The sequence below is a fragment of the Vanessa atalanta genome, chromosome 16 (genome assembly GCF_905147765.1).
Source record: "Vanessa atalanta chromosome 16, ilVanAtal1.2, whole genome shotgun sequence".
In the NCBI taxonomy this organism is placed as follows: Eukaryota; Metazoa; Arthropoda; class Insecta; order Lepidoptera; family Nymphalidae; genus Vanessa; species Vanessa atalanta.
In genome coordinates this window covers 4,416,376-4,442,131 of record NC_061886.1, presented here as the reverse complement: position 1 = coordinate 4,442,131, position 25,756 = coordinate 4,416,376, and the positions used below count along the sequence as shown (strand labels likewise).

At 31.4% G+C, this 25,756-nt stretch overlaps 1 protein-coding gene across 1 annotated transcript in view; it reads right to left on the bottom strand.

Annotated features, from left to right (window-relative positions):
* The window catches only part of LOC125069910, a 256,125-nt gene that overhangs the window by 19,603 nt on the left and 210,766 nt on the right, over nucleotides 1–25,756 (bottom strand). The window contains exons 3-7 of the mRNA XM_047679521.1: nucleotides 16,139–16,255; nucleotides 13,500–13,630; nucleotides 6,672–6,761; nucleotides 5,823–5,987; nucleotides 4,142–4,246 (exon numbers count right to left, since the gene is read on the bottom strand). Of these exons, the coding sequence (XP_047535477.1) occupies nucleotides 4,142–4,246; nucleotides 5,823–5,987; nucleotides 6,672–6,761; nucleotides 13,500–13,630; nucleotides 16,139–16,255 (608 nt within the window). The remainder of the gene's footprint in view (nucleotides 1–4,141; nucleotides 4,247–5,822; nucleotides 5,988–6,671; nucleotides 6,762–13,499; nucleotides 13,631–16,138; nucleotides 16,256–25,756) is intronic.

Sequence of the window (25,756 nt, the reverse complement as noted above, 5' to 3'; positions counted from 1 at the left end):
TATGTATTCCAGTTTTTAGGAATACATGAACACAATAAAAAACCAGTCAACCCAAGTTAGTTTATTTTTTATTTTTTGATTTCTGCGATGATTTATTATTGATATCACAAAAATACTTTTTTATCATATTACATTTTCGGAACTATACATGAATTGGGACACATTGATAAAAAAATTAGAAGCAAAAGAACACGTAACGAATCAGGGTAAAAATTATATATAATTTTTGTTAATTATGATATTAACTTATTATGTAAATTTATAGAACTTGAGATTTATTTCTACATTTTATTAGTAGAATAATTTATCAATTAAAACTAGTCCAGTCTCAAGTTTATATCATAATTATAAGTTTCATTATACGTACATCAATTTTAAACTAAATGCTGTAAAAAAAAAAAGGTTAGGTTTACTTTGCTAAATGTCTGAGGTGAATTTTTTGACAATTGTTACCGTAATAATGACACGAAAGTCTAGTAGAAACGCTACTTAAACCAAAAAAAGGTGGTAGCTCTGCGTGATTATACAAAATATCGTCATAAAATTCAAATCAGTCATTGAATTAAAAGCATATATTATACGATTAGATCCTATTTATTCACTTAAACCAGTGAACTTAATTTTTTTTAATAATTAAAAAATTGGCAAGTTTTCAAATTTTTGTTCTTCATAGTATACTTAATAAATGTCAAATATGACGCTTTCCATTTGCCTTTATACAGGCACAACTGAATCCATTAATTAGAACATCAAAGTACACAGGACATGTTGTAATTAGTAGCCACTGTCGAAATCCGATCTCTATTGACCAAAAGGTTAATTAGGATTATATAGCAAGACTTATCAAATTCTTTACTTGTACTGAAATAATGATTGAATTTAAAAGCAGTTCAATAAATAAATATTGGACAACATCACATACATACATTACTCTGATCCCAATGTAAGTAGCTAAAGCACTTGTGTTATGGAAAATCAGAAGTAACGACGGTACCACATACACCCAGACCCAAGACAACATAGAAAACTAATTTACTTTTCCTACATCGACTCGGTACCCATGAAAACCGGTGTACACACTCGACCACGGAGGTCGTCAATGATAAATAGCTTTGATGATCCTCGTCATTGGTCTTGTATTATATGGCTACACATTAAAGGGTTTCTGGTTCGAATTCTGTTAAAACACTTTCACAAGCAAGCAAGGAATTTGTTCCCAATTGTATTGTAATTAATGTCTTCTCTTCTGTTCCGAGTAGAATTTTATTACATTAAACTCAAAATTAATGCATAATCTGTTATTTATTTTGAATGTATTTGGGAAGTGGGAAGCCTTTAGTAAGCGAGCGCTAATGTAAGCTTGCGTCCCTGTTAAACTAAGAAACCACTAAAACTATTTCGATATAAAGCTCCATGGAGTTTCTATGTGCTAAATTTGTGCTTATCTAGTGCTGAAGAGAAACCTGGAAAAAAAGATGAACGTCTGACAGATGTAGCCACAAATCCTTTGGGCTTCATGATAGCATGCGTTCCTGTGGTGTCTCCTGAAGAGTCGTGGTAGGACTCGATGGCTTTGCGGATATTCCAGCATACACAGTATCGGCGAGTCTCATATAACAACGCCCTCAATTTACGGAGCCGAAACGAGTAATTGTTTTAATCTTTTTGAGGAGATGTCTTTGTGTTGCTACTTTCAGTATATACATTATTATTATTATAAAACAATTGTTTAGTGGAATATCGAATTCAAATATAATAAAAATTAATTAATATCTTGACCGATAATTTCTTTTTATAGGTAATAAAATATACATATATACACTTTAAAAGATTTATAATAAAATATATAATATATGTAATATACATATACGAAATTATGTCTTGCCTCTTAAAAGAGGTCTCAACCAAAAACCCTTAATAGTTAGAAATAATTTACATAACATATTATGTGGGTTCAGTATCAAAAAAAAGCTAGAAAAATATCAAATAAAATAAAATAAGAGAAAATAAAAAAATACAACAAATATTACCTCACTCATGATTATATGGCCTGGTTCTAAAAGGGCCAAAATATATCTTGGATTTTATTCAAAATTTATGTGATTATGCTATTTTATGACTAAATTACTTTTTTATTATGTGATATATAAAGTTGTTTACCTTTTTTTTATAAAATAAAAAGTACTCTTTCTTAAAAAAATTAGGCGAACGACGCGGCGGTGTATAAAATTTGGCATATTTAAAGTTTCTACGTCGAAAGTGTGCCGAAAACAAATATTTTTATATAATATTTAGTAGAAATACATTAAATGAATACAAATATGTTTACACACATTACCACGTGTCCTACACGAACACGTACGCAAACGAAGATACTGCCAATGACAGCATAGGTCATGTCAAACTTAAAAATCAATGACACCTTTTTAACATTTGTTTTATTGACCGATGTATTATATATTTTTGTTAGCAATGAATGTCGGACAGATTTCGACCAATGAGCGAACACTATTAGTATTAAACCGTCGTATACAAACTGTGTGACCTTTATAACCTTTTATGGCTGGAGAATAAAGGGGATGAAAATAGATAAATGTAAGGCTTGAACCAGAATAATGGGTTCGTCCTAATTGCTAACGGCCAGCAAGCATATAATTGCTTTGGCCTAGTCGGGTTCATTTATTACAAACAATGACATAACATTAAACTAACTAATTTAATGAAGATATTTGATGAAGGCAGTCACGCTACTATATTAAATCGCGTTAATAGCAAGCACAAATAAAGGCTCATTTGTTAGTTATAATTCTATGGCCGGTCCTAAAAAGCCCAGAGCACATTTTACCAAAATCAATTTACGCAAAAGTTTAACATTACAGCAATAATACGCAAAAATGCATGTGTTGTATAAAACAAGCAACGTCTGGTCATTGTTTCTACCCTACTACTAAAAGTAAGGGTCATTGACCCTTTTAGCACAAGACCGCGGTAATTATCTCGTTTTTGGAGTTGATGACAATATTTTTAGGATACAAGTTTCAAATTCTGCAACATGTATCCATCCATAAATCGATTAGTTAGTCTGACTTGACAGTAAGAGAATAATTATGAAAATATATAATAAAATTTTATTTATATACACGTAAGTATATATATTATATTATTTCAGCCTAATGCATAATACCTTGTAGCGTTAACATTTAAAAAAAAGAACACGAGATCTCCTGTCACTGATACTTTTTGGCGCGAAGTTTGCATGCTTCGTACATATTATTTCTGTTATTAATAATTAATTTAAAGTTATTATTGTTATTTGTTATTATAAAGTCAGATAGTTATAATTCTATTCTCAATAAAAAGTCATTTTAATTTCTGTTAAGTAAGAACATATAATTATAGTATATTACACGCGTGCAATTTATGTGACATTTGCTATTTATGTCTAAGCTAAATATATTCTAACCTTCGTTGAATATAAGCAATTAACTTTCTATAGAATAATAAATGGGTAGCTTTATATATAACTTTATAAATAACATGACATTTTATAATAGAGATATAAGGCTGAAGAGAAAATTATGGTTAAATAATATCATGACATTCGTTCTTTTTGCAATTGTGATTAGCGGAATATCTCTGTGGATTAGCTCAATTAAAAAAGAATTCCATTAGTTGGCTTTAGTTCAATTTCATTTTAATGTAGACTTCTAACTTATAGTAGAAACATATATACTAATTAATTGTGGTTTTATCGTGCATTGCTTTTTAATAAAATAATTATGGTAATGATATGTTTTCTCGGAGCTCATACACATACTATACAAAAATAAGTATATCTATCTCCTTGTGTTAGTTTTTTCTTTTGTATTTTCATGATTGTGTTTTTTATATTTTTTTAAGTATGCAAAATATACGCTGTGTATGCGGAGTGAAAAATAATATTATATATTAATAAAATACTACTTGTAATATAAACACACATAGAGTTTATTTACCAGTGGTTGTAAAACATTTTCATATATTTTTATTACAATAAATTAATAGCTATTTGGTGAAGGTTTTACTTCAATCTGATACTGTAAATTTTAGGTTAGGTAACAGTATTTTGTTCTATTTATAAATATATTAAATATGTACTCACGGTATTATAGAGGGTGGTCTAGGTAATGAGCCTCCTCGGCTTACAGACGCGATTTGGTCCACACTATAGTTTTGGGGCCAACCCGCGTTATCTTCTATTACCGATCTGCAAATAATATGAAACATTACATTATGTAACGACGAAATAACAATTTGATAATATAAAAAATCCGATATTTATTTAACAATAAAATTTTCATAAATAAATAATTATTTTTTTTATATTATTTTGGAGCTTAAACTAGCAATACATTAATTAAAATATTTATTAATATTTAAATTAAATATTTATATACAAACAACAAGCATCGTAACACACAGTTAGGCCCTTTCCCTTATAAACCTTTCCTACGTTACAAGTCGAATAATTTTACTCAAGTTTCAAGTATCTATAGTCTAGGCTGTACGCTTTTACTCAAACAGTGACAGCTGATATTGTGTAAGAATAAACAAATATCAATTGATTGGTGTTGGTTTATCAATTGGAATAAAGATAATACCTTCTTTATAATATTTTTTAAATAATAAATAATAGTTTGACGATATATTTAAAAAATTGTATTCTATTTTTATGTACGGAAGCCTAAGATTGAAATATCCGTCGGCTGGAAATTCACATCGGTCGCGGTTTGATGATTTATTTTTAATTTTTTGAATGGTTACGCGTGGGAAATCAAATGATATCGATATATTTATATATATTTTAAGGTAATTCATTCAGTCTGAAGATAAAATTTGCTAAGGTACGAAAAGGTTTCGAAGATAGAGTAAATATTGGGTGTATTTTTTTTATATTCAATTGTGAGCAAAAACGTGCAAATATTATAGGTATTTTGGTAAATGATCCCCTATACATATATAGGTGAACAAAAAAATAAATAGGCACTGGCACTTCAAGAATCGAACCACCACCACTTATTACATTTATATATATATAAATGCGTCGTCAGCCACGGTATCTAGTCTATATGTAGTTGGAATCAGCTGGAAGTCAAACTCAGGCAAGTATAACTCAATTTTAATAAGCATCATGTCAAAGTCGAATACCATCAAGCATCGAAGCAGCGTGGTGGAATAAGTTCCAAACCTCTCAAGACAAGGCATATTTTACAGGTCTCATTTTAAAGGCTATTAACTTTGCCTGTAATAACGTCAGATCAAAGAAAAAAAAAAGCAAAGAATTCATAAAAAAAATTGCGGCTATTTTTGATATTTCAATATCGAAATACAAACGTTTCGTCAATATTCTCATTTGAGTAGTAGCGATTATTTTAGTTACTAAGTCTACATTTGGCAATATAGTTCAAGTCTCAATAGGTCAACTGTGTTTGGGATGCCTAGTGATGTGTAAATCCAATCTTGACCCCTCATGCTAATTGCTATACCCTCTCTCAGTAAGTTCAATATTTATTTGGAGAGCAGAGCAAAGGGATTAGTAATGTATTGAAAATAGACATTGATAAATAGATTTTCTCACTAATAAGATAAATGCAGATGTTATCTCACATAAATTTTAATTTTTTATGCTTGAAAATTTACTGGACATATTTTCTAATAGCAAGGCAATACTTTGATATTTAGTTTATTTATAAGAATTTAGACTTTTTTTTTTAGTAGTCTTTAAATGTTAATTAATAAATTGATCAATCTATAATTATTGTAACTTCTCTTATAGAACTTACTGTGGCCACTCCATCCGGGTGAAGTCTTCATCCTCTGGCATCCAGGTGTAGCGTTTGGGGTCAGGCTGACTGCACACCGAGCGGGGCCGCCGGCGAAAGTATGAGCATTCCAAATCGGCATCATATGCGCACACCTCGGGAGGTGCTGGAGCTGGTTGACCGAATCTATTCCAGTATAAAGTAAATTAGCAATCATAAAAATGTTACAATGAACTCAATTTTAGTAAATCAACGCGCACATAAAGGTCACGTACAGGTTCGTCGAAGTTCAAAACGCCATATTTTTTTCAAATTCATTATGAATGTCTTGGTTTAGATTAATTATAAAATCTTGACCAATGGTATTACGTTAATTCGATGTTAAATGTTGTTTATTTTGCTTTTGTCAAATTAGATCGTGTATCTAATGTAAAATAATAAAGATAAATGCGATATTTTTTAAACATTTAAATCAGTATATTAAAAATATAGAATATTGTCAAGTCAAGGTTTTTATCGTCTAGAGCTTTCGGTGAAGGGTCGTCACTTGTCATGCTTCAACGATAAAGCTCGCTTGATAAGACAGCCCCAAAACTGACAGCTGTTGAGAAAAACGCAATCTATTTCTAGACTTTTACAAATGCTAGTAAAACTCTGTTCACCGAAGACAGAATTGAAAGGCTATCGTGAAGAATCGGCTGTTAACATATAATTTATCGAACCTTTCTTTAACGTATAAAAAAAGGTGATGATTGTATAATTTTAAGAGTATTTTAATAGATATATTCATAAAAGTGGATCGAAATATATGCAATAAAAATTAAGAAGTCCTATTATAAAAAAAGGAAGATAATTTTTTTAGGAATGTACCTTGGAAACCTCTGTATGGGCGCATAATCGGTGTTGAGATTCTCATCTGAGGGCACTCGACGACGGACACACACGGATAGGAATGATGACCTGGAATTAAATTGAACCTTTAATAAACTAGTGTATATGTTCGATAATCGTATATATTTTACAAATTATTTAATTTTTGCCACTCCTTTCAAACTAATGGCAACAGCGTATTTATTTGAAATTTTGCTTAAACCTAAAAGCTGTATTATTTTTAATAATATAATATATTTTTGAAGAATTAAATATAAATTGAAAACAATTATTAAAAAATCAATTAACATGTTTTAATAAAATAGCAAATAGTTAATTTTATATAGTCAATTAGTCATATTAAATGGATATAATATTTTTTAATATAAATATGATATGATAATTCTAAATTAATAATATTGTTTTTAGAAACTCTTTCAAAATATTTTTTTTTCAATTAATTTTTATTTTCAGCCATTTTTTCAATTGTTTCTATTTAATGAAAAAAAATTTGAATATTTGAAATGGTATGAATATGAGAAACGATATGTTATGTGTATGAGTGAGCCATGTGGGCACAAACGCTACAAATTACGGGAAATAATTGAGAAAGTTGGAAACATTTGCGACATGAAGAATTAATGGATGTTAAACAAAACTGTTGTGTCTCAGTCAAATTATTTGTGAAACCGCTATATTTTTATATTTAATGATAAAAAAAACGTAGGCAGAATGTCAGATGAGAAATCTGATGGTAAGTGGTCACCACCAAAATATTATATGAACAATTCCTGTATCGTCAATGTGCCTGGTTCAACCATCCTTTAAGAGCCGAGATGAAGAAAGCGTGCATCTTAACCGATGATTGCGAGTTCAAACCCAAGCAAGCACCACTAAATTTTCATGTACTTAATTTGTGTTTATAATTCATCTGAAGGAAACCATGTGTCTAATTTCAACGAAATTTTGCCATTTTGCCTAATATTTTCCAAACCTTCTCCTCAAAAAGGAGGGGAGGCCTTAGGCCAGCAGTGGGAAATTTACAGGTTGTTAATGTATGTAAATCTATCCTTTAACCAGGAACAGAACAATGTTGCTGTTTGGCGGTAGAATATATTAATAGATTGTATCTACCCAGGCGGACTTTCAAGAATCACTCTATCACTAATTAAAGTATTTTCTATTAACTTTCACGTATACTAGTCACGGAGTAATGTTTGCTCGTGTTGTTTAACTAAAACGAAATTAATTAATAATTATCTTCAATAATAAATAATGTTGATAAAAGATGAAAAGATAATCTTTATTACATTATTTATCACCAACTCAAGGTATCCTTTGCTCCTATAATCCTACTTTCCTATTTACCTGTTACGTGTATATGTCTAGATTTTATTTAACATCATTATTTGTATGTCCCACCGAATTAAATGATTTAAAATTTCGCATACAATTTTAAAATACAGACTAGCATAATAACCAGCCGCTTAGATAATCATTCGTAGTTCAAAACTTCTTTTCGTTTTTTATTTCAATTATTAGAGATAAAAAATAATATCCCAAAAAAGAACGATTTCAATAGCAGATATATTGACGATTCATTATGCCCAAACACATATGAATAAATATTATAATAAATTATATATACTTCCAATTTGGAAAACTCCTCGTCTTATGAAGTCAGTTAAAAAAGACGCAACGTGCGGTCAAATCGTACCTACTTGATTGATGTGGTCTTGCCTTGAAAACAATTAATTTAACCTCGTATATAAAATTTATAACCCTAACTCGTTTCCACTGCTCGTATATAATTAAGGCTTTATCTCAATAGCGCGTATACACACATACAAACCAATTATTTAGTTATATACATCAGTAGATACAAAGAAACGTTTAATATATATAATAACACAAAGAAAGAAATTAAATATAAATCTTTATTGCACACAAAATACATAAGAGGAAGTTAACACACATAAATTTATTAGATTTTGGATGTACGAAGGCGGTCTTATTGCTATAAGCAATCTCTTATAGACAACCTTTAACAAAAGAAAACATCAGTTAGGAATCGGGTTAGTACAAATGCAGCACCGAAAATAAATACGTAATAAAACTCGCATTATGTAGTCTATCTAAAATACTCGTAATAAAACTCGTTTTACGTAGTATATCTAAAAATGTTTAAATGACGCGTCTACTCTACATACTGCAAAGGAGCAAATTACAAATAAATATAATCGAGTAAATTTAACAACATGCCATAATTTTCCATTCCTCTACCATTAAACTCATTTAATTTATAGCAGAACGCTCGGTTTAATGAAACACTTAAACATTTCCTCTCACGAAATAAATCGTTCCGTTAATTTACTGAAATGGTAAAAAGTCTTTATGCGTCGTGTATCTGACCCTTAATAGATTTTCTCAATAAATTGGTCCTTGGGAAATCTTAAGGAAACGAATTGAATATTCTATTATTCTCTCCCTTTGTTAATAGTATTAAGACTGAGGGACGAACTTATTGACGATTTTCTTTCACAGTATAATTCCTATAAAGGCTTTACCTGAAAATAAGTTATTTAAATACTTATATTTTTTTTATTCTGGCAATTTTATATTTCCATTTTTACCATTAAATATATTGGGAAATATATATAATAGCGTAAAGGGTCAAGTTTGAAACTACAACTTTTGCCTCACTAAGCGGCAGTTTTAACAGCACGTTGTGGCTTATAAATTTATTACGAATTGTTGTTAGGTAGATTTAATGTTAGTCGAAAAGTATTATCTAAATATAACAGTCTATCAACAGTATATATTTTATTGTTAGATGCAAGGTAAGTATTATTTATTTTCAGGATGGTCGCAAGTTTAAACAACAAAATATTCTTCCAGATTCATTTATTAACACTATTTTCACATTTATTAATCCACTAATCCGTGTTTCACAATACATCCCGTATTCCCCAAATCTCCTTATAATTCTTATTATTTAAAAACAATAAGCATTATAACAAAACACTGCCGCTGCGTTCGATTTCTTGACATTCTTTTTCTTACCGGCCATTATCAGCCGTTCGGCTAGTATTAATCGTGAATAATTAAAATATTACATTACAACATATTCTAAAAATAGTCAATCGACACATTATTCATTAAATTATAGTTATAAAATGTGTAAAAAAAATAACTCTAACATTATTTAATGTGTTCCATACCAGGAATTTCGTGTATGTACTGGATTAGTAAAGCTGCGAATTTTGTGTGGAGTTTGTACAGTGTAAATGTTTTATACAATTTTTTTAAGCGAAATAGGTAAACCTTTTTCAGCCATATATCCTAGCTTGTCTGTGTCAACATAACGTCGGATATTCAAAAACTTTACAACATTGTTATTTAATAAAAAAAAAACAAAAATGGTTAAAATAAAACAGGGTTCATTTTATTTATTTAATTATAAAATATACAGTTACAAACCGTAAATGTTCGTAAGTATTAGTGTTTGACATAGATTTACCGAAAATGTAATTTTATTCGAGACAGACTGTTGAAATATGTAAAATACGTAATAGGCATCTTAATGTTTTACTCATACAATACGCATCAAAATAATCCCCCAATAAATGACTTTGTTTTCTTAAAATTAGTTAAGCGATATACAAAACAAAAACAAGACTAAGCTTGGAGCCGAAAACCGTTTAATTCGATGATCCCTTTCTTATCTCGTTCGTCCCAATTGCCCTATTCATCTCCACGTGACAGATAAAACGTTTGAACAGAAGCGATTTATTGTTGACTTGAGGCTAATAATTTTCAACTTCTCCACAAAACTGGAAACGATATAAGTCGGTAGAACCATGTTTTGCATGAATCGGGCGTTGGAAGGCCTCATGGGTGACTTGATTTTAACAAGAATATGTTCTAAAGGTTTTTTTCCCTGATTCTTTATCGTACTCGCGAACAGGTTATTTTATATGAACAAGATTATCACATACGTCGTACGTATGGTATACGATGATAAGAAAATCTTATATGCCTCCGCTGTAGAAAATAATTTCATATATGAGGAAAGTCATTTCGTGAAAATCTCAAGAATATTCCTAATATTGGTTATAAGATGTGCTACCTCATCGGAGTATTTACCCTACATATTTAAAGGGTGAGAAAACCAGTTTTATTCCATATAGCAGATTCCATAACTAATCTTAAATAATGCTGATAATTTTTTTTTTTTTTTGAATGTATCATAATAATTTGCACTCAGCAAGAATATAAGCAGATGGGTAGACAGATTGTAATTTTTGGCGAGAGAGGGCCATTGTTCTAATTCCTCTTATTCCAGCAGCACATCAGCTCTCTTCAGTCCATTAATTTAATTCGGGAGTAGTTGATCGTGTGATACAGGGTTTGGGTAGTAAGCCAATCTATTGGCATATTTTTATTGAATATTGATTGGCCTCTTCTGAGACGGTAGTGATTACTCAGTATTAGTGGATTACAGTTGAGGGCAAACCAGGGTGCTCGGTGTAGCTCAAGATGTTAAATTTGCTGGTAGTTGACCAGAGTTGTATCCCGTTTTGCTATTTCCAGAATCCAAACTGGTGGTTAGATATTAGGTGTTCAGAGTCTAAGCATGTCGTTCAAGATTAATTGGGCGATAAGATGAAAATTCACGTTGCGGTTTGCCAGGCTTGTGGATCATTACAATGTGAGATGTCTTCACGAGTGCAGGCACATGGGAGAACCTTAGTGTGGCATTAATTAGAATAATAAAGAAGACTATACACTATACTATTTATTGGGTCAATTTTAGATATTTTTCTAGACAGTTCTCTAGGAATAGTAGCGCGCAGTGGAAGACATCACTGCAAGTCTGGATCAGGACATCACACCATCGATATTGGGGTTTTCAGACGTATCTGTGTCATTAGGCTTGAAAAACACTAGCAAGGTGTCTGGCACAGGCCTCTGTTTTCTCTAGATCTGTTCGCACCCAACCTGATCTAAAGGGAGGAGAATACGTTTGAAGCTGCGGAGGTTCCTTGTTTCCGTTCAAAGGATATGGCAGCCGTGACCATCAGGGGACATACTTTGAAGTCTTTGTTTAACCACTTCATTCATAGTGCTTGAAAGAAGTTTTTTAGCTCTTTAATGGCTCGGTTAAGCTTTGTTACGTTAGACTGCCTATGTGATAGTTGCCAGACTCTGCTAAGACGAAGTTTTTCAGCAATTTTGTTCTTCACTGCAATAGTGAGGCTGTCTTCAACATGGGTGTCCAATCAGCCACCTGCATCAGGTTTGTGATATAAAGGCACGCAACATATATTTAAACTTAAATTGATGTTGGTATCAAGATATTCGCGGAAATTATGCCAGTCAAGGTATGGTAAATATTAGTTTAAGTACCAAAATAATACTAAAAGTAATGAGTAAACGAGGGGTTCATTTGTCGTCTAATAGCTATCGATTTGATTATTATAATGCAAACAATGCAAATAAGGTAAATGAATTCAATTTAAAACAACTAATATATAGGAAATTATTCCAAGGTGTTTTAAAATTTATAGGCATATAATAAGTATTTAATAAAATGAATTGTAAAAATGTTTATTCTTAATATTATAACAGTCAAATAATTAATCAACAGAGTGGTTATTCTTAATTAACATTCATTAAAATATAATTAAATTATGTCCGTAGACTAAGAGAAGTTAGCAAATTAAACAAAGTTAACTTTTAAATGATTATATCAAAACTTATGAACCCACGATTAAAAATTAAATTGTATCGTCGAAACATCTCTTACAATAAAGTTCTTAGAATTATATGAATTCTTGTTTAATTTCATGTGAATTATATGTTTTTATATGATACGTTAAGTAAATAAGTAAGTATGTATAATTGTATATACCTTAGGAGTTTATGTCTCCACACCGCTCCGATACGGGTACATAATAATGTATCAGAATTTAATCCGACACTTGCAAGCTTTCTTATTATGCTTATTTATGAACACACATTTTGAATGACAATCAAGAAAATTCAGTGGTGCTTACCCGGATTTGAACACAGAATTGCCGGTTAAAATCATCTTATTTCTTATTTATATACATATAAAATTGTACGTTTCGATGAGGGAATTATTCATATGTAATCGGATTACGTTGTACAGGAAATAGGAATATTTTATATACTTTGATGTATGTACTATATATGTAAAATGTCTAAAATAATTTAGTATGTTATAAAAGGTAAATAGGTCTTATGAATATATTGATAAGTTAGTCTTTTTATTTTAGGAAATCGTCGAAATAATAATAACTCAGACGAAAAAGAAAAATACAATTTGTTTTGGCGATTATAGTAGCATATTTTTTTATAAATATATACGAGTATTAAACATTTGTATTTGGTAACATAACAGGCAGAAAACACAATAATATCCTTTCAAATACAAACGTTATATATAACGAACGAAGGGCAAAAATCGTAGTCGGAGAATAGCACGAGTTACGACGATTATATTAAAAAAGGATATTTGACGAACAACATAGAATGGCTCCGAGAGTCTCCAGAGTGAAATATCGTGGTGATTTCTCCATATGTTTGAAGTCGTGATAATGATTATCTCCAAAAGAGTTAGGTACTTCAAAAGGGAGAGAAGATTTAAGTACAACCGTGGGACATTTATATTTACAGTCGTGTAAGAATGTAGTAGACTCTTAATAAATACATAGAATAATTAATTTACTTTTTATTTATTAAATATAATATTTAATTTTATGAAATAATATTGCATTATAAAATATATTTTTGCTAACATACCTATTTGCTCGTGAGCATGGACTCTCGATGTGGTACTGCGACAGGCACCCGAGGAATCTGTCCTTCTTGGACTTCTCCAGTTCCAGCAAGTCCAGTTGCTTGTTGTTGATACAATATTGCTCTCGGAACTCCTGTATAACAATAAAATCCGTGAAAGCATGTTCTAATTGTAATAAGTTGACAACAAATTTGAATGGATATACACCGTAATATTCTTAACAATTAATATCTTCATAAATAAGTACGTACAGATATTCCTTCAGAAATATGTTGTAAAAAAGAATTCACTAATAAGAATCAAAATATAAGTTTTTGCATCAACAGAGACTATATTACATTTGATCAAAAACAAACTACAAATCAATAGCAATAATTGTATATTCGTTTAATATATTTTTTTATGATATCGCTAGGTGGACGTTGAAATGGGTCACCTGATTTTAAGGCGGTGTTGACCGCCCTTAGACAATGGCGCTGTAAGAAACAGTAACCATTCCTTTACCAATGCGCCACCAACCATGCGAACTAAGATGTTATGTCCCTTGTGCCTATAGTTACATTGGTTCACTCACCCTTCAAACCGGAACACAACAATACTGAGTACTGCTGTTGGGCGGTAGAATATCTGATAAATGGGTGGTACCAACCCAGACGGGCTCGCACTAAGTCCTACCTCCAAGTAGGGTATCAAATTAGTTAATACGTTAAAACAGATGTTATTCATAATTCTAGGCTTTGATATATTCTACCGCCAATGAGCCACCATAAAAATAGGCATCACAGTTCCAAAGCTCGGTATCGCATTCATGTTCTAAAGCTAATATTAAAAAAAAAAAAACATAAATAATCTAATAAAATCATCCCATATAATATTCATCTTAATAAATCAGTTGATCCCTATAAATGTTATTATTAGGTGGTATATTGTACCGTACAGCTCATTCTCATTTTTGGCTTCTTGCACTGTTTATCAAAGTCATCCATCAACCCCGTTACTGCTCGCTGAAATAACAGATATTACTCTGTGTTGCCATGATTGAGAATGTTTATACAACGTTCGGTTTCATAATATGATATGTTGTATAAGGATAGTTTAGAAAACGGTGGAATACAAAAGAGTACGAAAATAACATATGTTTTTTAAATTAGAACCTTTTGTTATTAAATCGTTTTTTTTTTCTATATTTTTACTTCATTGTATAATAATATTACGTATGTATGTTCTGTTTGGAGCACCGCCTTTTTGCCTTCAGGCATAGGTCGCCTTTTGTTACAATTTTGTGAGCAATAACATTTCTTAAATAAAAATAAAGAAAACGTGCCTTGTTTTAATTAAACAAGGTAAACTTTCACAAATTGCTAGAAGTGATTACTACAAATCCTAGTGAATACAACTTTTTTTTAATGTCATTCATATGCGCAATAATAATTTGTAGTTATGGCATAATTTGTTCGTTGTTCATATTTATCAATCTCATGAAACGGAATCTACTAGGGTTGAAATTAAAATTCGTATCAATTGTAGGCAAAGCAGGCAGAATCTACGACTACTTACTTACCAACTCCAAACTTTCGGACCTGAGATGATATGTCTCGCGTGCCTGTAGTTATTCTAGCTCACACACCCTCCAAATCAGAATAAAAAAAATACTAGGTATTTCTGTTTGATAAGTTAGTAATGAACACCCAGACCAGGCTTGCACAAATCCATATCAACTAAGCGCAATGTGATCATCTCTAGCTCAATATTGAAAAGTCCGTACGATATCTAATTAAAACTATTATATTTCAATACAAATAAAAAAGGGTGTAACTGCCATAGTGACGCTAGTTTAACGTGCTTACACCTTAAATTCAGGGTCATGTTGCTTGTAGTAGAAAAATTGACTAAATGCTTGAGAAAAACTGAATAAGTTCCGGTTAAACGGCACTTCTACATTCAATTGTTCAATGTTTTGTATCGACCTTAAAATATTACGTCAACATTTTATGAGCACTTAGGAATTCAGTATCTCGTGAATTTCAAGATATTATATTCGCATATATCGTAAAAGATTGTTATGTAGAAAATACTCGGGCACATTTTCCGTATTGAGTTTGAGATGCTCGTGAAAGACAAAACGTGTTAACATATTTTCCGAAACTTTATCAAATATTTACAAATCGAATACAAAATTCACATATTAAAGTACATTTAACTGTATACACAACATTTTACTTAAGACCTTAATAAAATAAATGACCCCCAGAGGATAAACTGGTGCTCACTTTCATCTACTGGGCAGGAATAAATATATATAATTTCAAACACAATAACCAAATAACGGGATCTCATGTCAATAGTTCACATATTCTTCAATGTTGTGTAATATTGAGGGTACTCACTCATTGATAGTATCTTCCTTACCGATTTTCCGGACCGAAGATAAACTAGTGAACTATGCAAAAATATTATGACCCGCACACTCATAAAACTATTGTCAAATTTGCATTTCTTTATGTGTGAGTTGTTGTAATTACAGGCAATGGACACCTCATGATGTCACATGGTTAGTGGTACGTTGGTGATGAATGCTTTATTACATTACCAATACCAGTGTCTTCCATATATATGTAAAATATATAGCGTGGGTTTATACCTGTTTGGAGTACATTGTGGTCTTGCTGGTTGGCCGGTCGTCGTTGGCCTTCTGCCGCTTTCTGCCCGCGTTTTCATCCTCAGATTCGTAGCCTTTCGCTGAGTGCGCTATGTCCGCCTGTCGGAAATTTATCATTTTGTTACTTATATACAGTTCGATAGATCATTGGCTATAAATCATGATACTAACAAACAATTTTAGATTTTTCCTTTAAATGAATTGTAAGAAATTATGAATTTCAAGAAAATCATGGAACATATATAAAACCTTTTTTTTATTTTTATATTGTTTCAAGATTATAAAGTATTAAAAATCCTATATCTTAACTTTTATTTGAAAAGACTGAGAAAAATGATTACGTAGAGAATATAATACGTAATTTCAGCAAGAAGCAAATAACTCAATCGCTATTACTATACTTGTCCTGCAACAATAACAAGTAAAACAATAATCATTGACTTCGTACTACGACTTATACGACTTCTTTTTTGATGATATAGTTAGGCGGGAGAAACCCCGTAAGTAATATTAACCATTCCTTAATAATCCAATGCAAGTTGAGAAATAAGATGTTATCTCCCTCATGTCTACAGTGACGCTCACTCAGCCTTCAAGCTGAAACACAACAATTCTAAGTTGCTATTTGGCGATAGAATATCCGATGAGTGGGTGTTACCTATAATTTATTTTCGTTCGTTTTATTTCAAAATGCAACCAAAGAAACAAAGATGAAACGATAAGTTAATTTTCATATAGTGCAATAATGGTAGTTATTGCATGTGTAATAGAACATTAAATGCAATATTAAATAATTGAACTTTACTGAACATAAATTTAGAATAATTTATTCACCGAGTTGCACCCGGTTCACCTTTCTCATTCTTTATGACATCTGACATTCAATTACAAAATGCAAATATAATTAATTGCTTTTACGTTCAAGCTATTTTGCTAACGAAGTTAAATGTTTTATATTTTATTAACATTCAAAATTAGATTGACAAATAACTCCTTCATCTGTAAATGTTAAGAATAATTGCGCCGTTTGTCATTGCCACCAGAACCAGTGGGTTCTGGTTTAACAATCCATAAACTAATTTAACAGTCTTTGTATCCATTTTAATCTTGTACACAAAAAAGAGACAGCAATATTTTTATATTTCCGTGAAATCAGCTAAATTTATAAATTGTTTAAAATATAATTTTACATCTCAATAGGTATAAAATTTTATGTGAATTTTATTTTTAAACGTTTTGTTTACAATTGTAAAGTGCCCAGTCACCAACGCCCAAAGGTTGTAAGAAGTATTAACCATTCCTTTCATCGCTAATGTAACACCAACCTAACAAACAGAACACAACAACGCTGAGTACTACTGTTTGACTGTAGAATCTCTGATGAGTGGGTGGTACCTTCGCAGACGGGCTCAAAAATGCATTTCATTTAGATTGCCAGTTAAAAAGCGGATTTGTTAGGTTTTTTACAGACGTGTCCGTTCAAATTTTGCCTTTGTCCGGCTTTTTGTACGGACAGTATTATACTACACAGAATAATAATTCATTCGCATAAGCTAATACTGAATATCATAAAAGAAATGTCCACATTTAAAAACTCATTTACGAATTGTAAAAAGTCGTTTCTTAACATGTTCTTAGTTAAGCGCAAAATATCGCAAAATATTGCTATTGTCTTGTCCGTTTTTGTATTTTAGAGCTTGTTGACACATCTTCTGGTGATAGTGCATACCCAGAAACTGCATTTTTAAGAACATTTATGACGGATATAAATGTTCACGATATTTTGCACGGTAAGGAGTTTTCATGAACGTCCTAACAAAAATCTTATATAAATTCAACTCAATGAACCATAGGCAAGCGCATGGAATACGAATTAAAAACTCATCCTTTTTTGTGTTATATAATTATTTTAATAAGTATTTTTTTATATAATAGCATTACTATCAACAGACTCGGGAGGGGTCTATATCGAGTAGGTAGCTAATAACAAAGATCAGATAGAATGAAAATTCCCAACATTGTTTGAAAAAATATTTCCATTCTTTTAGTATAGTAGAGTGAAAAAACAAATCTTTATTTATTAACTAAAGACTTTCATTTCTCTAAATATTAATAGTTAATACATATATAACTTGTTATCGAGTGCGGCTTTGCTCGCGTATTAGGGGTTGGTCGTCAGACGATGCAAGAAAAAGTACTCTGTGCTTCCTTGGAGTTCAAGCTTGCTTTTTACCAATCGTACCAAATTTCATCAAATTCGGTTCAGAAGTTTGGTCGTGAAAGAACAACAGACAGACTTTCTCGTTTATGTTATTAGTTTAGATTGGTAAAGATTAAGTGTATAGTATAGTAAAATTAACGAAAACCAATTAAAGTGTTTTATTAGTAATTAATAAACGGAGACAATGAACAAAGGATAAACCTTTGTGAAGTTTGCTGTGAATTTAACGAAATGACTTAAGTTTAATAGCTCTTTAGGAATTAATTGCAATTTTATTACATTTTATGTATATAGTTTAATTTTGCGCGAGTTTTAAATTGCTCTTAAACTTAAACAATGTTTGTTGCTGGTATAGTTCGAACATTACTGTATTGTGAGTACTTTTTAATTTTACAATTACGAAATTTTGATTTTATATTCAGAGATGTGCACCTCACCTCTATTTGTAGTTAATGATAAAATGATTTAGATAATATAGATGTGTACACATCTCATATTCTACTGATCTTAATATTACGGTGTTAATTGTATTACGGTGTAAGCGTGCTTGTAAAAAAATGTTCTGTTTCATATTGATATGGAAAGCATTTTTCTCACTTTATATTATGTAAATCTTTTTATTTTTACCGTCAGGTATGTCCTACCGCTAATTCACGTTTGAAATTAAGTAAAGATTATTATGCAGATTAAATAAAACTACAAGTGTTAACTCTTCAGTTACTTTTGCCGAATAAAACTTAATATTACAGTGTAAAACGTGATCTATCAACACATAGTAATCTTTAGTAATAATTTCGTGTAAGTCTACGATAGACCTGATCCTACACAGAACCTATCTCCATTTATAGACCGTTAAAAATTTTTTTTTTTTTTCGTCGATAACATTTATCCGAGAATAACACACGATACAACATCAAATTCAATGACATGACACCGGCGGCCATGTTTGACTTTTACGTTGATGTTATATACATTGATCGTTTTTTTAAAAAGTTATATGTTATATGAAAAGTAAATGACAAACCGTATTTGTTTAGTTTTATTTATTTTAGCCGAGTGAAACCGGGTTTTCTTCTAGTGATGGAATAATTCCAAGGGAGAAAGCTCTCTCACACTAAAGTTCTTTGTCCGGGATGTTAATTATAGGCTGTCACTTTTCAATGCAGCTTAAAAATGTAATTATATTATAAGTTATACATTTCATTATTCTAAGCGTTGAAAGCAATTTAGCGCAGATCAAAGTTCAGACCGATAGTCGTTTCAAATATAATACCTAACTTCATTTAGTAGCTATTTTAATGAAAATGTGCAACTCAATTCTGTGCTCGAAACTACACGAATAAGTTGATTTGAATTAACCTAAGGAGTTCTTGTAAGATTCACTTATACCGGAAGAAATATTAAAAAAAAAAAAAACTAGGGCGATATTTCTACATGTAAAAATTTATTTAAATATTTTTATTTTATGTCCTTTGATTTTAACAGTTTTGCTATAATTTATCGCTTTCTATTTTTAAGAATAGTCGTTTCGTTTTGGATTGGAATATCGGTTACACTAGAATACTTTTTTTTAAAAAACCCTTTTAATGAAACCGCCTTGTATTAAGTACTACACGAACTTACGTTAGCTTTTTATGTACTAATGAATGACTTCTCGGTACGTTTTCAAAACACATGTGTCCAAAAGCTCGTATAACTCTAAAATAAACGAGTAGTCTTACATCCACTGACTCTTGTTATGGGGTAATCGCTCTTCTCCCTTAATCTCTACTCTGTAGTAACAAGCCCTTCCATTAATCTTTTGAAATCCGTACGAGCATGTTACTGTTCCACTTTTGTACGTATTTTTATCTCGATTTTGAATTTTAATCGCTCCAACCTTTTGTCGAAGTATTGCGGAATTAACTGTTTTTTAAAAAGAATGTATTTACTCATTCTTAACCGTTTTTCCATCTCGGATAATTTGAACAAAATGGTGGTCGAGGACAATAATAAAAAGTTTTAATTAAACTAGATCAAAATAAGGGAACAGATAAAATCTCCCTAAACCAGTTTTGTTTGTTATATACAATGTGATAACTTCCATGTAATGTAATCGTAATGTTTTGTTTAAACCTAGCTAAAAGTAATTAGCCGTGATTTCGCTACGTATATTTGAATTTTAATCATGCACGTCCGTTTCATAGAATATTGTACGGGTTGACGTTACTGGTTATTGCACTATTACAAAGAGCCCTAGAAATTATATCCTATCACTTTCTTTAGGAATCGGAAACGTAAAATAACAATGAAAATAGTAGTTCAACATGAGGTAGATAGATAGAAACTAATAATTTAACTATTGGAAAACTGCAACTGAAAGATTCTGAACTGTTTTCTCCAACTTCACTTGTCTTGACTCCGCAAGAAACTGATAAAATAAAAGTCTACGTCTATTGAAGATTTTAAAAATCTCGATGTTCATTGAAATACTTCAAGACAGTTTTATAACTATTTAAATCCTTGTTAGATTGAAGAACAAAAGTGAAGCGCGGGCTTTGTGTTCTATCTTGAAATTTAAATATTTGACCTATTTTTCGATATACTATTTTTAGACGTACATTTTATAAGTTGATGTTGTGCCTTTTTATCAAGGTTTCGTTTCTCACAAGTAATATTTTAAATTAACGTCTTAAACGAGTAGTCGCCTACAAAAACAACTAATAACAAATCCCAAATTTACTAAAAAACTTGTAAAAAGTGTTATTTCATTGATATAAATCTTATTTGTTTATGGTTGCCTGACGTGCATATGAGCCATCTGATGGTAAGTGGACACCACCGCCCATAAATAATAGCTCTATAAGAAATATTAACCATTCCGTACGTGGCCAATGCGCCGCCTACCGTAAGAACTAAGTTGTTTTGGCCCTTGTGCCTGTAGTGTACTGGCTCAATCACCGTTCAAACTGGAACACAACAATACTGAGTACACTTGTTTGGTGGTAGAATATCTGATGAGTTGGTGGTACCTACCCAAACGGTCTTCAACAACGCCCTACCACCATATAAATGCAATGTTTTTAGATCAATCACATATTAAAAAAATCATCACCGTTTTTAATACAAATAACGTTCAAATTACAAAATATTTAAATTCTAAACTATCAACTTGAAAAATAACTAGAAATTTGGCAAGTTCGAATGATTTGTAACTTCAATTTATCTTCTAAGAAATAAATACTCAAAGGAAATTCTGCATTAGCCGTTACAGTTTTCCAGTAATTTAATAACACAGCAAAGCCCTTATTTGCATATCGTTTTCGATTAGCAAAATTTAAATTCATCTTCCATTTCAGATATTATAAAAGCTCTTTTTAGAACAGGAAAAATATTTTACATTTAATTACGTCATATTTAAATACGACTGGTTTGTCAATACAAATTGCAATACTGGATCAATATATATATATATATAATATATATATATATATGTATTTGTATTTTTTAAACGAAAATAATGATTAAAGAATAATATTTTAAAGGATTATTTGATAATACAACATTTTTTTTTAATTGCACAGCAGCGTAGTTCACTTCTTAGGTCGATATTTCTTTTTAAACTGTAGTCATTAATTTAGCTTGGCACTATTTTTTAAGTATAATTAATACCTTTATGTTCTCTATTTAAGATATATCATGTGTATGAATAACGTGTCAAGATATAAAATGTTGCTTTAAAAGATAAAAGTAACAATGTTTTCCTAAGAACCTTATTTACTCAAGCTCTACGAACATAATATATTAAATTACTGCAACGTGACTTGCTCATATAAACCAAGTTACTTAAAGTGCAAGTAAACTTTGGAAAACTCCTGCCCTCTTAGTGGACCAACTCCATAGTCCTCTCGAGAAACGGAACATTATTTTGCTCTTAGTTTTGGATGGTGATATTAATTTAACTAGAGTACAGTTACAAATTTTAGCTTTTGAAAGTTGTTTCATCGAAACGAATGCAAGGGAAATGTTTTATTTTTTGAAATAACTAGTATTTTTTATTTGCATTAGCAGCCCGTAAATGTCCCACTGCTGGGATAAAGGCCTCCTCTCCCTTTGAGGAGAAGGTTTTGGAGCATATTCCACCACGCTGCTCCAATGCGGGTTGGCGGAATACACATGTGGCAGAATTTCGTTGAAATTAGACACATGCAGGTTTCCTCACGATGTTTTCCTTCACCGCCGAGCACGAGATGAATTATAAACACAAAATTAAGCACATGAAAATTCAGTGGTGCCTGCCTGGGTTTGAACCCGAAATCATCGGTTAAGATGCACGCGTTCTAACCACTGGGCCATCTCGGCATACTGGGCTATCTCGGCATAATAACTAGTAAACTAAGTCAATTCAACGTTCCATTAAATCGCCGTTATATATTTAAAAAAATAATGTTTTTTTTTTAAATCATTGAAATTAAATGCGCTTACTGGTAAATGTGCTACGTAATGAAAAAGCGTCACCGACTCCCAAACACATTGTCATTGTAAGATATTTTAACTATCTCTTTTTTTATGAATATTTGACAATATCACATACATTACTCTGATCCCAATACAAGTAGCTAAAGCACTTGTGTTATGGAAAATCAGAAGTAAAGATGGTACTACAAATACCCAAGGCAACATAGAAAATTAATTAACTTTTTCTACGTCGACTCGGCCGGGAATCGAACCCGGGTCCTCGGAGTGGTGTAACACTACTCGACCACGGATTTCGTCATATCTTTTACATCGTCAGTGAGCCAATCTTGGAAACTATGATTTTATGTCTCTTGTGATTGTAGTTAAAATATGTTTACCAGCAATATGAACGGTTAATAACACACGTGGAAACGAAAACATACATTTGTTATCACTAGAATAACAAGAAACACAGCGTCGGCTCTTCCAATTATTGCCTTCGTGAAAAAAACGTAAAAAAAAAATATTTATTGTGAAGTATAAGAGTTGAATATATTATTGCTCTGTTTTTCTGTTGGACGTTTTATTCGATAAATATAAAACTTACATCATAACGATGAAAACGAATTACACAAACGAACTTATAGAGCAAGTTCAGATAAAATAATATGATATAATTTTTATGAAATAAAATATCTACAAAAGTCTTTACTATAGCTGTGTTTTCGTTATTGTTATTTATTTTTGCACAAAAACATAAATAGGAAAACACGTTTGAGTTTCATCAATGGAGAGGAAGAAAGGCTGAAACGCCAAAATGATAATTTTGACAAATGAGGTTTACTATCTTCATTTTAAAGTTCATTTTCCGAAAGCACTATGAAAATTTGAGGCGGCTCCCATACAACAAACGTGATTTCTTGCCGTGTTTAAAGATTATGGTACGGAACCCTTCGAGCGCGAGTCCGATTCACACTTGGTTGGTTGTTTTTTTTTTATTTTATTAAAATCCATCCAACCGTTTAAGTAAGATTTCACAGAAGAACTAAGTTCACCGACATAGCCCGAAGAATTGCCACACTTAAGTGGCATTAGGCGGGGCACATTGCTCGAAGAACTGACGGCCTATGTGGCCGACGAGTTCTCGAGTGGCGATCACGGACCGGAAGACGCAGCATGGGTAGGCCCCCCACAAGGTGGTCAATGGTGGTGGTAGGCCTTTGGGGAGGCCTACGTCCATGAGTGGACGTCCTTCGGCTAACATGAATGAATGAAAAAACCGTTTAGGTGAAGTTTACATACATGTCCTTAAGATTTATATAAACTAAGATTATTTTTAGTATTTATCTATTATGTTAGTATTTTGTATGAACAGTATGTATCATCATCAGTAACATTATGACAATTATATGCTAGTCACAATATAGGCACAGCATAGTCGTGTATCTATTATAATTTTGGCAGCATTTACTTGGATAGCGCCCGGACCGATAATTATCTCGATAACGATGTTGACATAATAAGTTCAAATAAGCCTGTGTCTGGTAGGACACTGACCTATTATGGAGGAAAAGTATCATAATAATGGATCGAAAGAAAAAAAACACAGCATAAACCCTGTTTACATTGTTTACATCTATACTAATATTATAAATGTGAAAGTAACTCTGCTGTCTGTCGCTCTTTCACTATCAAACCAATGAACCGAATTTGATGAAATTTGGTATGAAGCAAACTTGAACTCCAAGGAACGACATAGGCTTCTTTTTTGCCTAGCACATGACAACCCCTAAAACGAGCGAAGCCGCGGGCAACAACTAGTATTAGTATAATTGGCGATACAGAAAAAATTAAAGATATACATCGTGAATTTCGCTGAGCTTATTACAGTAATAAATAATAGGTACTGACTAGTTTTGGTCACGGGCAGACTGACCACGAACACTGCAAAGTGCTCGAAACGTCGGGATGTTAAAAAATAATTAATATACGCGATTAAATCCGTTAAAAAAAACTAGTTTTATTTCAATGTGTAATAATCGCGAAAATCTAAGACAACATTAGGTACTGACTATTTTTTTTTTTATTTTAAATCTCGAGTTTAAGAAACTGTATACAGAGGATTGCAAAATATATTTTCATTAATCCAATGCGTTCCAACTTATAGCTCAGTCTATAAAAATAATCAACGTGTGCGTAAGCAATACGTAATCATTGATAATTAAAAAAAAAAAAAATCACTCTCTCCTTTATCTGTCACAGAGTAATCATTCATGATATTTTTAGTACCTTATATTACATTAGCAGCCTGTAAATTTCCCACTGCTGGGCTAAGGGCTCCTCTCCCTTGAGGAGAAGGTGTGGAGCATATTCCACCACGCTGCTCCAATGCGGTTTGGTGGAATTCACAGGTGGCAGAATTTCTTTGAAATTAGACACATGCAGTTTTCCTCACGATGTTTTCCTTCACCGCCGAGCATGAGATGAATTATAAACACAAATTAAGCCCATGAAAATTCAGTGGTGCCTGCCTGGGTTTGAACCCAAAATCATCGGTTAAGATGCACGCGTTCTAACCACTGGGCCATCTCGGCTCACCTTGTTGTACTTAGTACCTTGTTTATTTAAAACTTTGTTTGAAAATTGTAACAACCTTAAGATATATATATATATATATATATATATATATATATATATGTATAATAGGATATTTGATTAAACTCATGAGAAAAGTCTCGGAAAGTATTTTAAAACGTATTTGCACAATATATCGCTTGGTTTGTTATTAATTCTATAATGTGCAAGACACAATTATTTTACTTCATATAATTTGTTATTTTTTGTGGTACTCTAAATTATTTTACTTTACAATTCATATAAATTTAGTTTCAAAAATATCTATAACATGACTATCAAACCATATTCAAAATTAACATCGTCTG